Below are 14195 nucleotides of genomic sequence, written 5' to 3'. Positions count from 1 at the left end.
GTCTAACAAAACATAAGAAGAGAAAGATGAACTACTTTTTAAATAAGACAATAAAATAAAATCCCTAAAATTTGGAGGCAGTGCACAGGGCTGCATATGTACCCTATTTACCTGCAACTTTTTAGAACTTGTTAACCTAGTTACTGTACTGGTTTCATCTTAACCTATAACATCATACATCTGCAGACTTTCCCCCTGCTTTTATTCTGTCTTCTCTCCTTCTATACTCTTGTGTTTTACTGTATCATTTAAAAGTAAAACAAACGTGTATGAAGATTTGATTATATAACATTGAACCTGGAACTGACTGTTCAGTGCTAAAACACTTATTATCTATCATAACTGACAAGACAAATAAGAAAATACATTATTAATGCACACAGTGACAGCAATGAAGAAGTTCGGGAAAGAAGCATAAGATTGACTTCACAGGTAGAGAGAACTAACACTATCACAGGACTACAAGAAAGGAGTAAAGAAACTAGAGAATTTTGATTACTAAGACCTACGAATAATTAGAGCTGTAATACAGTATTCTTAAAAACCTGCTATTTTATTTGTAGATGCTTCTGTGTTCTCAGGTTTCGGGGAGGCCAAACTTAGGTCAACAGATACAATAGCCCTTTTATCTTCATATAGTCTTGCCTCTGGGTTATGATATGCATCTTCGTTTTGCTTGTGCATCATATTCAAGTCCGCTAAAGGAAAGGGGAAACAACTGTTTATAATATTTTATTCTCATAAAAGGCATGTTCACCATAGATTCTCAAAAATACAGGGATTTTGGAGCAGACTCCACTTTTCCTGGGCATACCAACTATGGGAACAAAAAATTTAAGCAAAGACAAGAATATAGAAGCTATAGGTTAAATACTAGTCATTAGGAATTCACTGATTAAAAGTTTTATTTTGTCTGGTTTCTTTTGACAGGAATGAATCTTCACAGCAAACCTCCCCTCTCCCCCACCCCAAAATGCTACGAAATGGAAAGATAAAGAGCTCAAACACAAAAATGACTGACAAGTCTGTGCTGACAACCATGTATTTAGAAACCACCCCTTCTTCCATTTCCTTAAAGCCGTAAAATACTTCTAAGTTTAGTATCAGTATTTTAAGTACTGAATCTCTATTTGATTACTCTTAAGGGCAATAAGCACAATGACCATTAAAGTGTATTTTGGTCTTCAAGTCTTCAGAATTAACTCAGGTGCAGATTTCTGTATTTAAGAAAACAATGCCATCCAACATTTTCACCAAAATCTACATGGTGCCTCTCAGTTACCATAAAAGTCCTGATCAAAGATTTTACTTTCAGCTCATTTTGAAGTATTCACCATACTATACCTAGAAGGTTCATTTCAAGACAAAAGCATACTACAGTTTTCAGATTATCTTTTTAAATAGTGCTTCTGATAATTATGAATTACTGTAGTCATTTAAGCACAAAGATTCCAAGAACTTTAAATCACATCCCTCTCTGTAAAGCAGCCTTTGCATACATCTGAGTCTCAAAAGCTACTTACAGACATTTTCAAGAGGATAAAAAGACAAGTCACACTGCATTAAAAAAAGAGACATGGCAGAAACAGCATGTTATGTTTCACAACATTTGACTCATAGCTTATCCATCATGCTGCTAAACTATGGTGGGAAAAATAACTTTACATGTGTAAATCTGGAAAATAGGCTAAGAAAATTCTTTCTCGTGGTTCCTTATTTATAGGCAGAGATAAGCTTCTCAGGAGGTATATACAGAGCTCAGGCTAATGCAAGCAACATAGTTGGTGAGTAAGCCAACTAGGGAAGGGGCCCTGCGGGACCTGTTGTTTGTGAACAGAGGACTTGGTGGGTGATGTTATGGTTGGAGGCCATCTTGGGCATAGTGACCACAAAATGATAATAGTTTTCGATTCTTGGAGAAGTTAGGAGTGGGGTCAGCGGAACTGCTACTCTGGACTTCCAGAGGGAAGCCTTTGACCTGTTTAGAAGACTTGCTGACAGAGGCTCTTGGGAGGCAGTCCTGATGCCAAAGGAGTCCAGAAAGGCAGTACATTCTTCAAGAAGGAAATCTTAAAAGTGCAGGAGCACGCTAACCCCATATGCCAAAAGGCAAGCCAGTGGGGAAGAAGACTGACCTGGCTGAACAGAGAGCTTTGGCTGGAGCTCAGGAAAAAAAAAAAAAGGAGAGTTTATGACCTTTGGAAGAAGGGGCAGGCAACTCAGGAAGACTACAAAGATCACATGAGGTTACGCAGGGATAAAATCAGAAGGGACAAAGATGAACTAAACTTAATCTGGCTACTGCCGTAAAAGGCAACAAAAAAGTGTTTCTATAAATACATTAGCAACAAAAGGAAGGCTAAGGAGAATCTCCATCCTTCATTGGATGCAGGGGGAAACATAGTGACAAAGGATGAGAAAATGTTGAGGTACTTAATGCCTTCTTTGCTTCAGTCTTCAAGAGTAAAACAAGTTATTCTCCAGGTACCCAGCCCCCTAAGCTGGAAGACAGGGACAGGAAGCACAATGAAGCCCCCATAATCCAAAGGAAATAGTTAATGACCTGCTACACCACTTAGACACACATAGGTCTATGGGGCCAGAGGGATCCACCCGAGGGTACTAAGGGAGCTGGCAGAAGTGCTCACCAAACCACTTCCCATCACTTACCAGCAGTTCTGGCTAACCAGGGAGGTCTCAGTTAACCCTAAGTTAGCAAATGTGACACCCATCTACATGAAGGGCAAGAAGGTGGATCTGGGGAACTACAGGTATATCAGTCTGACCTCGGTGACAGGGAAGGTTACGGAGCAGATCATCTTGAGTGCCATCACACAGCATGTACAGGACAACCAGGTGATCAGGCCCAGTCAGCATGGGTTTATGAAAGGCAGGTCCTGCTTGACTAACCAAGTTATATTCCCCAGGGCTTAGTATTTGGGCCAGTTCTGTTTAATATCTTTATCAACGATCTGGACGAGGGGATCGAGTGCACGCTCAGTAAGTTTGCAGATGACACCAAACTAGGTGGGAGTGTTGATCTGCTTGAGGGTAGGAAGGCTCTACAGAGGAATCTGGACAGGTTGGATCGATGGGCCAAGGCCAATGGTATAAGCTTCAACAAGGCCAAGTGCCAGATCCTGCACTTGGGTCACAACAACCCCATGCAACACCACAGGCTTGGGGAAGAGTGAATGGAAAGCTGCCTAGCAGAAAAGGACCTGGGGTGATGATCAACAGCCACCTGAATATGAGCCAGCAGTGTGCCCAGGTGGCCAAGAAGGACAACAGCATCCTGCCCTGTATCAGGAATAGTGTGGCCCAGCAGGACTAGGGAGGTGACTGGCCCCCTGTACTCGGCACTGGTGAGGCCACACATTGAATACTGTGTTCAGTTTTGGGCCCCTCACTACAAGAAAGATATTGAGGAGCTGGAGTGTGTCCAAAGGTGGCCAACAAAGCTGGTGAGGGGTCTAGAGAACAAGCCTTATGAGGAGCAGCTGAGGTAACTGGGGTTGTTCAGCCTAGAAAAAAGAAGGCTGAGGGGAGACCTTATTGCTTTCTACAACTACCTGAAAGGAGGTTGTAACAAGGTGGCAGTTGATCTCTTCTCCTAAGTAATAGCCAATAGGACAAGAGGAAACGGCCTCAAGTTGCGCCAGGGGAGGTTCAGATTGAATATTAGGAACAATTTCTTCACGTAAAGGGTTGTCAAGCACTAGAACAGGCTGACCAGGGAAGTGGTTGAGTCACCATCCCTGGAGGTATTTAAAAGACACATAGCTGTGGCGCTAAGGGATGTGGTTTAGTGGTGGACTTGGCAGTGCCAAGGTAGGACTTGATGATCTGAAAGGTCTTTTCCAACCTAAACACCACTATGATTCTACACTTTCCTCTGGCCTGCTCTACTCACACCATTATAAAGCCTAGAGAAAGCAGCCAAACACTTAAATGCAGTGCCTGAAGCTAGGCAGTGTGAACACCTCTCTCTGCTCTGGGGATAAACACAAACCTGGATCCTCAACACAAGCTTCTAAACTTGTTATTTGGGCACACAATCTTTAAAAAGCATTTAAGCTTTACCCCCTGCCCTCAAACTACGCTGTGAACTTAGACGTATGTTGCTCAGGTATCATAAAACTGAAACTAATTATTTATATATAAACTGTTATCCAGTAAGTGTTCCATGCTTTGAAAATTATCGTATTCTATTACCAGAAGACATATTTTAAAAATCTAATCAGATTTCATCATCATACTCCAGTAACAAGAAAATCAATTTGCTTCACGTGAGAAATGAATAGTTTTAAAATTTTAAGACTGACTCACTTTAAAAGTTACCACTTCTAGTCATTTTGGACCATAACTACTACCGCTTCCACTAGTGTATTCAGCTTTCCAGAACAGGAAACTGACTGATACCCCTGCATGCATATGAGGGATGCTTGTCTCAAAGACCCCTCTTCACTTCCTCTGGGTGATTCATTAGGTATTCTCTTTTTTCCCAGAATAATTGGAAGCATTCAGATTCCTGGGGGTGGGAGAAAGAGCAAAAAGCATCCAGTCCATTTGACTTAAGTGAGACATCATTAAGCGGATTTCCAAAACTGTTCTATAGACTATGTGGGAGAGTGTTCAACAAAAGAGGACCTATGGCACTTAAGTTAATTTAGCATTAATAATTTTGTTTTGAAATATACAAATCTAATTGCACCTACCGAGTTCTATTTTTATTTTAGATAAAATATTGTTTTAGGGTTCAGTAGGAACGAGAATCAGGAATCTGAGTTTTAATCTTACATCTATCTCCAATTTACTGGAGGGGTGGATGAACAACTTGCCCCACTCACAGCCATCTCCCAGCCCACTACAGTCCCATCTTGTATAAAACAGCACTTGGAAAAACATAAATCTTAAAAAACATTACTGCTGTGTGACCGCTATTTATATAGCCATTTACCAGCAGCATTACTTGGGGAAATTTAAATAGTCCACTTAGCTTTATATATTTATTCAAACATGCTTCCATTTTCCATGTCCCAAGTAAGGCTTTCTAAGCCTAGAAGCAATTTAAAAAAAATACAAACAATAAAAACAACTGTTCCTGGAAAATGTTTAATTTAAAGTCTTCACAACAAACTTCAGCATATTTGTATTGCAGTTGATTCTAACAGCTTGTTTTCCTCCTTCTCCCTTTACTATTGCGTTTTGAATTCATATCACGTGTTCCCCATGTTCAACTTGTACTCTTTGAACGATTCTACTGAAATCAAAATAATTACTCACTTAAATATTCCTAGAGTGTATCTGCTTGAAACAAGAACTTCTATTTGTCGATAAAGGGCTACCAGTGTTGGTATAACATATCTGAGTAGCAAGGAATAACATATCTGAATAGAACGTTTACAAGAGCAAGAAAACATCAATCTTGAAAAGACAATCCATAATTTTGGCAAACATACTTATCAGATTTCCTTTTGCATCTCTGAGAGGAGCACCACCACCACCTTTTCCCCAGGGGTTGTAATTCCTCATTTCTGCTTCTAACTTGGCTTCATAGCGTTCCTTCTCCTCTCTCTCTCGTCTGCGTCGTTCCTCTCTCTCTCTTATCTAAACCCAAACAAACCAAAGCATGAAAATATCACATTAAGTATAATTTTAATGAAAAGTTAACAGAGCAAGGTGAATACTATAATTCCCCATTCCACCCATCTATATCAAGCAAACTGCAAACATTTCACTGCCTATACTGCAGACAGTGCATTGAATACTGCTGTCAAAACGTGCATGTACAGTTGTGCATCATCACAGAGAAACATACTATAAGACTTCTATGTTCCAGAAATGTTCACAGCAGACACCTGCAGCAAAGTAAAGTCCCATATCCTTGGATCTTGTGATACAGAAGTTCATACTGCCTGAAAATCAAACAGGCAAAATTCTACAATATCACAGCACTTGCTTCTCTCAACCTGGCATATTTTGTTTAACCAGAACTTAGACTAGAGATGACAGGAGATGAAGAAAGACTCTTAAAAATAAATGCCTTAGTAGAATACTACACGATTCTATAATGATTCATGAAATAGTTTTCTGCAGCAATACATGATGATGTATGCAAATAACACAGAACTGCTCACGTGGCTTGTTCTTCCTTTTCTTCAAAATAAGGCTAAATTTATATAACTAAGTCTCCTAATAATTTAATGTAGCATTTATAAAGATAATAGCTGTTAAAAAAATCCAACTTTTTTTTTAAAAGCTTTTAAACTATTAGCTATTATTTATGTAGCTGAAATCTATTAATGTATTTTTTCTTAAGTTTATTTCTTCTGTGCATTAGATAAACATTTCCCTTTATCAAGCAGTCAGACAATTTCATAAGACATATAATGAGTCAACACAAAGACCCATCTAGTCCTGTCAATTATTTACAAAAATGGTCAGTCAGGTTTACCTATAGGAAAAAAAAGCAGAATACATTCTGTTTGCTTTCAACCCATAAGCAGCAAAATAACTTTGAAAGACTGCGTTGTGCCATGTTTATTAGACCTTTATGTCAAATTGTGCAGTCTCTCATATGGCAAGATAAAATTTACTTCTTAAGACTATAGTAAGAAAATGTCTTCAGAGAAGAGTAAGCGCAACATCAGACACTATTCCTAAATATTTATTTTACTCTTAATGTGAGCTTGATTGTCAGCCTCTCCTTTATCCCTATGCACAATCACAATTAGAATGAGAATATTTTTATAACAATTATTTACGTCCACTGAAGAAATACATAAAGAAGAATAAGATAAGAAAATGTTAGTGACACTGAACTGGGTTCTAGCAAAATCTCTTCTGAAATAACATGTCTTATCACGGCCAAATATAGTTAATAAATAAAAACTCCGATAAGATGCAGCAGCAAAAGGACACTAAAATGAGTAAGGGACTAGGATGTCTACTGGAAGACAGGAGACATGAAATTTATCTATTCTGTCAAAAAGGGAGCTGAAAAGAGATAAGACACCACCGACGAGCATACTAGAGATAAACATTAGGGAGGCTGTAGAATTAGTATCCAAATGATCATGAAGAATTTATTGAAATTAGAGTGCTCCTAATAATTAGAGCAATAATGCCCAAAAGCAATCTTTCAGTAGGAATATCAGAGCAAACCGACTCACTGCTTTTTGTTCTGCAATAAATTATATAATTATTGCAATATAGTATGTAATTATTAAAATAATTATATAATTTAAAAATAATTATATAAAACTCCGTGCCTGGAACTAATCTGTTTACTGTCAGTCTTTACATTCACTCTGCCTCTGACAAAAAAAATTGAAGAGTTTACTGTCCACCTGAAATGCTAAAATGAGCTAAAGCAGGGTCAGAGAAATAGGAGGAAGGTAGTGATGAAGGGAGGGAGAGTTAAGATAGCTTTTTACTTGTAAACTAAATAAATATGTTTGAAAGAGTACTACAGTTACAACCATTATATGTTAAAAAGTAAAAGAAGAAAGCGTCAGCTTTACCACTCTGTACCTGCTGTTGTAATTCTTGTTGATAAGATAATGTTGCCTCTTTAGAAGGCTTTGTTTTTTCTTCAGAAAATACTCCTGTGCTTCTTTGTCTGTCTCCTGTATTCTTCTGTCCAAAGTTACTTCTGAATTAGAAAATCAGACATATAAAAAGGAAAACATCACAGGGTCCAGAGGGGGTGAAATTTAAAAAAAATTGCTTGGCAATTTATAATCTCAAACATTTTCATAAATCCATATAAAAACAGGAGTTGACTGAATTATTGTTCAGACAGAAATTCTTAATTAGAACTATGAAGAGTTGTCTTTAATGGACTTTAATTCAAAGGCATATCCGTTTTCAGCAAAATACTTGCAACATGAAAAGCATATCAATACAGATAAATAAAAACCAAGAATATGAATACAGATAATACTTACACAGATTGCTCCACCGGGGCTTGGCCTAAAGGAGGATCCAGATTAGGTGTGGGCTGCATTCCCATCATACCTGTACCATCTACATAGTAAAAAAAAAAAAAATTACTATTTTAACCCTTGAATGCTCAAAAATAAACATTTGCTGTTGCTTAAAAAACGGAACTCACTGTTCAAGCTCTGTGACTGCAGAATTACAAACAGGACTCTCAACTTCTATAACAAATGTAGCTAATCATTAATGCCCCCTAAAGCAAGAAACACAATGCCAAGGTACAAATCTACTTCTTAAATTCAATTAAATCCCTTTTAAATTTACAAATGTCTTCATTAACTTATTCTACAACAAATTAACAAAGAGAAATAACTTTGCTTGATGTAACACTTCTCTTCATGCTTTCCAAATTGCCCTCTGTTGTGCGGAGAACCCCATTGCCTCCTGCAGAACTACAGCACATTTGGCATCTGTACTCGAAGTGGGACCTGCAGCACTCTGCCGCAGCAGGGCTTGACATTACTGGGCATACTACTGTTTGTGTTCAAAACAGTACAAGATGCATCTCTAAAACAATTTCACACTTTCAAATTTTAAGCATTAGCAATGTTCCAGTTTGTGACAACAAACCTTTAGACAACCTCTCATATGTGAATTTTAAGTATTAATTTATTTAATACTCTATAAACCATAAGCCATTTTACCCAAGAGGTTATATGATACAAGGGTAATAAGATTACAAAGAAAAGGTAAAAAAGGTGTCTGGAAAAAAAACCACCACCAAAAAACTAACCCAAACTTTCTCAAACATTTCAAGATAGGGAGAAATTTACACTGGGGGAAAAAAAAAAAAAAATCTCAAAAATTTTCTTCTTAAATCTCTAGCATTCCTGAAATTCCCCAGTTGATACAAATCTCATTTAAATCAACCAGTAAGGGTTATTCTTTTAAGTTTTTTTTCCTCCTTTATTTTAACTTGGACCCCACCTGGAGTACTGCATCCAGCTCTGGAGCCTCTAACAGAAGGAGGACATGGACCTGTTGGAGTAAGTCCAGAGGAGGGCCATGAAGATGATCAGAGGGCTGGAGCACCTCTCCTATGAGGACAGGCTGAGAGGGCTGGGGTTGTTCAGGGGAGGGACACTTTATCAGGGAGTGCAGCGATAGGATGAGGGGTAACGGTTTTAAACTGCAAGGGGGCAGATTTAGATTGGATATTAGGAAGAAATTTTTTACTTTGAGGGTGGTGAGGAGCTGGAACAGGTTGCCCAGAGAAGTTGTAGATGCCCCATCCCTGGGGGTGATCAAGGCTTGGATGAAGCTTTGAGCAACCTGATCTAGTGGGAGGTGTCCCTGCCCAGGGCAGGGGGGTTGGAACTAGATGATCTTTAAGGTCCCTTCCAACTCTAACCATTCTATGATTCTGTAACTTTTCTATGAAGGTAGCACAACAACTTTTTAAAGTTTTTTTTAAAAGGAAAAAAAAACAAACACCACACAATCCTGTCCCTCCACACACACATCCCAGTTGTTTCACTCATGAAATCATCATGAAGCAGTCAAAGGGTAGATTAAAAAAAAGACTTCTTAAAATAAAAAGTTCAATTACTACATACAGTTCCTTTAAAATATTTAAAATTATATCTGAAATTGTAACAACACCTAAACATGTAATCAACTATAATATGATTTAAGCAATTTTAGAAAATAATGTTTTGATTATCAAAACTATAAAGAAAATTATCTGGTAGGAGTAAAGGCTAAGTAGCTGAGACTAGAGCTTGTTCAAGCAATGAACAAGATTTCTGGAAGCCATAGCCCCTTTTGCAGTTGGAGAAAACTACTTCATTGAAAACTAGTATTGAAAAAAGACTACTTTTCATTCAACACACATCTAAGAAATGGATTTAAATTGCTGTAACTAGATCAAACTTATTCATCATTTAACTAGATTAAAAGCAGTTACCTGAATCACTCTAACAACCAATCCGCCTAAAATCATCAACTTACAATATGCAAGATTGGGATCCAAAGGATTCCTAACCCCGTAGAAGTAGTATGCGTCATCATAAGGTGTTCTATAGTTGTCTGTCAAAACTGGTGGTGGAGGCGGTGGCATAGGCACAAGCCTTAAAGAAAAAAGGAACGCAATTTTTTGTTTTGTTTTACAACTGAAAAGAGAGATCATTAAAAGAAGAAAGAAAGGAAAAAAAGAGAAAGAGAATTCACTATAGAAAAACTCTATATTTAGCTCAGCCCAAGACCTCTCATTAGTGCCATACAGGAACAAGGTACAAAAAGCCTCAGTAGGAAATTAACCTTCCCTTAGGGAGTAGTACATGAATGCACACTATTTCAGAGATCTAAAGAACATAAAATAAGCATGCCTCATTTAACTGGTTCAGTTACTGATACTTACTGGTTACATCAGTAATAAAATGTAAAATTTTATTTTTTGTAAAATGTAAAAATGTAAAATGTAAAATGTAAAATAAATCAGTAAATAAAATGAGCCAAGGATTAGTCTCTGGTCAAAGGGCAAGTGGTACAGCACAGCTCCAGCCACATGCCTAACGCTCCTTCTCTCTCCCAAAACAGCTTAGTCTCAACCACAGTGTCTAGTGGAAGCTGTCCCTCACCTACACTACATTCCTGAGCTTACCCCTGGGAGATCGCTTAATTAACAGGGGCTAAAGCCATGCCATTCTAACCAGCCTTCTAACAATACAGACACTGCTGGGCACGTGCCCCAGGTACCCCCACAATGTGGTTCAATATTACAGCCATGGACATCATTTCTACATCTACAACTCTTATCCTACACAAACAGCCACTGAGTAGTAATAACATGCTTATCACTAAGCTTATTTAACATGCAAAATGAACGTGACGGTGAAGCACCTGGGCGCTGCTATTTCACCAAGAGTGCTGGCTAGCCCCCTGTGAAAGTCTTCATTCACTGGAGAGGCTGAAGGGACAGGCACCGGAGTTTGGAAAGCCACCCTAGGCCTTTCAGGAGGTACATTCTCTACAGAAGCTCTCGCTGTCAAGCCAAACTGCTTCAATCTATTTGGCTGAAGGGGGCAAAAAAAATAGAAAAAGAGAAAAAAAAAAAAGCAGTTACTTTGTTATTACTAGGAAACATTCTGAACCTCCATTTAGGCTGTGTTAAATACTTCACTGGGTCCCAACTAGCTGTTCAAATTTCTCATAATTGCATTTTTTTTCTCCCAAGGAATTACTGGAAATCTAATACTATAAGGAAATCCAGAGTGTTTATCAGATTTACAAAATACAGCCTCTGTGGCAGGTTTCAGGAAATATACGGTTCTAGTTACTATCCAGGATAAAAATAGTATTTCTGCAGTTGTCTGCAGTACAGGTTATCTACAGCCTGTGGTTTCTTACACGGACAGTATTATCATATTATGCATAGGAAAAGTTTCTAAAATACACCCCACCACCCCAAAAACTAAAATAGCTCATAATCAGTAAAAATAAAAACAAACACACACTGAGACTTTTTCCAATAAACATTTCCTTGCAATATTGTTATTTCATTTTTTGGGTTCCTTTGATTTTATTAGCTTTTGCAACCCCAACAATTACAAAATTTTGTGGAGTTTTTTTTTTTTAAAGCATCAAATGTTTATTGATAACTGTCAGCCTCAGAAAAAAGTCAAAGGCAACATGCAAGTAACACAAAGGCATGCAAGTCGGTTAGTTTCAGAACTATCCTATCACACCCAGAAAGCCCTTATACCAGCTGCTACGCATAAACATTTTAATGTTTGTTTAAATGAGTCAATATTATAGAAGACCAGAAAAATTTCATACATCATATAAGTAAAACAGATTTTGTTTCTGAAATCGCTGGTCCTAACATTGTAGGACTTCAGTTAACATGCATTCACAGAAAGTAATACCAGCAACCAACTAACTGTTAAATATCTAACAGCAAACCATATACCCTACAATATGGAAGTATTTCAGCAAAATATTAAATCTTTACCTCCTCATCACTTAGCTGCAAGACAGTATATACAAGGCAGTTAGTACTCACCAATCATGAACTACAGCATTAAGATTCTCAAAATCTACTAGACATGAATATTTGTTTATAAAATTTAACTTCAAATTTCTAGATGTGAATACAAAATTAGATAATAGATATGAGCTACAGCAATTGAAAATTATAAAGCAGTCTACAGACTATATTTTTTTAATTTGTCTTTTCAAATCCAGTGTCTTAACCCTGAGAACATTTAAAACAGCCTTTCTCACTAACGAGTTTGATGTGAACTGTTCCCGAAGTGCCTCAGATTTCAGCTCTGTAGCTAATTTCAGATGTGACTATGGTACTCAGCTCATCCTGGGGATTGTTTTCTTTTAAACAAGCAGTATATACAACAGTCTGCATTTATAGATTCTAAATCAGGCATTGCTATTTAACCAACCTGTAATTAATCAAGAAATCTACCTAATTAGAATCCCTCCCTGAGAGGCAATTTAAAGCTAACAGTGACTGCTGCATAATGAATGTAGCAATTCTACTTAATTGAAGGCTTTCAGCTAAATTAATGGTTTTAAAACACTATACATGCCCTGGACTTGCTCTGGATATAATTTTGTTCCTACAACAGGCACTTTTCAGTCTCCGACTGTGATGCGTATGGTATATAGAGTGCTTCAGCACAGCATGCTTCTGCCTAGTCAGCTTTGATTAGACAAAACTGTTTACACTGACCTTACAGCCTGCTGTGCCAAAAGAGGCGGCATCCTCTGCTCAGTTTTTCCTCTTTTCCTGCCTGGCTCCCAGCTGTACGCTCCATCCCTCTCCCTTTCACCATCTGAATCCCTGATTAGCCAACTGACCTCTCTAAGCCAGCTAGAGCAGCAAAAAAGATACAGATTTTTGCCAGTTAACCAAGCTGAATCGGTTCTTAACCAAGCTGAATCGGTTCGCAAGAGGGATCAAACAAGCACCACAGATACTTTAAGCAGAGAGGGCAGGAACATGCAGCCAGGCCACTTGTCAGTATTCTCCCTCCGCATTTAGGAGTAAGAATTTTGGTTTAGTTTCGTTGCTTATCTATGTGCACTCTCAGTCTCCTGCCTCACACGCTGATGAATAGCATCCTAGAGCTACTTTTTCTTCATTTTCTACAAAATAAGAGCTCCTTCCACCTCTGATGAACTCTCCAGAAATGGCACAAGTTTCCTTCTGTGTTGTAGCCTCCCTCAAAAAAAGCACCATTGATAATTTAAACAGGTAACCAGTTAAATTATTAAACTGTTTATTCTTCCTTGAGAAAGTTACCCATCCTACATCTCCAACAGCAGATCTCGACTGCACCCAAGATGCAATGGCTTTGGACACTCCGCAAACGCACCTGCAAATCATACTAGTTCTGTGACAATCAGTCTGCTACTAACGTTACTAGTGCTAACAACCTACTCTTTCATATATGCTAATCAAAATTCTTAGTACAATAATCACCTTACTAAGGAAGTGGAGACAGTAGTAACTCTGCACTAAGTTTCACGAGCAACACAATATAAGCATCTTGCTTTTTATAAAATCCTATAAAAATACTACATTTGATAGCTTAAAAAGGAATTACAGATTTGAAATTAAACAGTGCTGCAAGGAGATCCACTCCAAAACAACTGTATTTTTTTTTGACTGAAAAACAGCAAAAACTTTCTGCAGCATACTTTCCATTCCCAAAGAAAGGTCACTAATGTGTGCATGTACAGGCTACCACTGGACGCTAAGTATTTTTCCATGATACCCACTGCTTGTACAAAATTTCCATTTAGTTACAGCAAAAGAAAATGTTCAATAACTTCCACGCAAATATTTTTCTCTTAAGATAAAAGCATGTGTAATGAGCTACAGCCTTATTATCCTTGGCTTCAATTTTACTCTATGCTAGTGACCTATTAGAAAAAAACACAACATTTATCAATCTATAAATGCCCTACAGAGTTTTGTGACTGAGCGACCATGATGTACACGTAATTTAAAAAAAAAAAATTACATCTATAAAGGTGAAAGGAAAATCCAAGTTCTTTACCTTCTTTTCTGGGTCTTGAGCTCCAGAAGCAGCAACGGAGAGCTCAAGTTCCTTCTCCCTGTTTTTGTTTTAAAAAAAGAAAAAAAAAAAATCAAATCAGAAAGCAGTAACAACTACACTCATTCGTTCAAAGCACAAACCTCACAACTCTAGTTAAAATAACTCTGAAAA

General features: G+C 37.8%; 1 protein-coding gene across 31 annotated transcripts in view; it reads right to left on the bottom strand.

The window, feature by feature from the left end:
* CSPP1 (centrosome and spindle pole associated protein 1) overlaps positions 1-14195 on the bottom strand; it is a 66315-nt gene that overhangs the window by 24234 nt on the left and 27886 nt on the right. For 13 of the 31 annotated variants that reach the window (XM_074577217.1, XM_074577208.1, XM_074577215.1 and 10 more), the window contains 6 exons: positions 14025-14082; positions 10846-11018; positions 9955-10073; positions 7953-8031; positions 7537-7657; positions 5463-5610 (listed from right to left, as the gene is read on the bottom strand). In XM_074577217.1, the coding sequence (XP_074433318.1) occupies positions 5463-5610; positions 7537-7657; positions 7953-8031; positions 9955-10073; positions 10846-11018; positions 14025-14082 (698 nt within the window). Of the gene's footprint in view, positions 1-545; positions 699-5462; positions 5611-7536; positions 7658-7952; positions 8032-9954; positions 10074-10845; positions 11019-11956; positions 11972-14024; positions 14083-14195 lie in introns of all 31 variants that reach the window. The other 18 variants (XM_074577197.1, XM_074577185.1, XM_074577192.1 and 15 more) reach the window with 2 other exon arrangements.

Source organism: Larus michahellis, chromosome 2 (genome assembly GCF_964199755.1).
Source record: "Larus michahellis chromosome 2, bLarMic1.1, whole genome shotgun sequence".
Classification (NCBI taxonomy): Eukaryota; Metazoa; Chordata; class Aves; order Charadriiformes; family Laridae; genus Larus; species Larus michahellis.
This window is presented reverse-complemented; position numbering and strand designations above follow the sequence as displayed.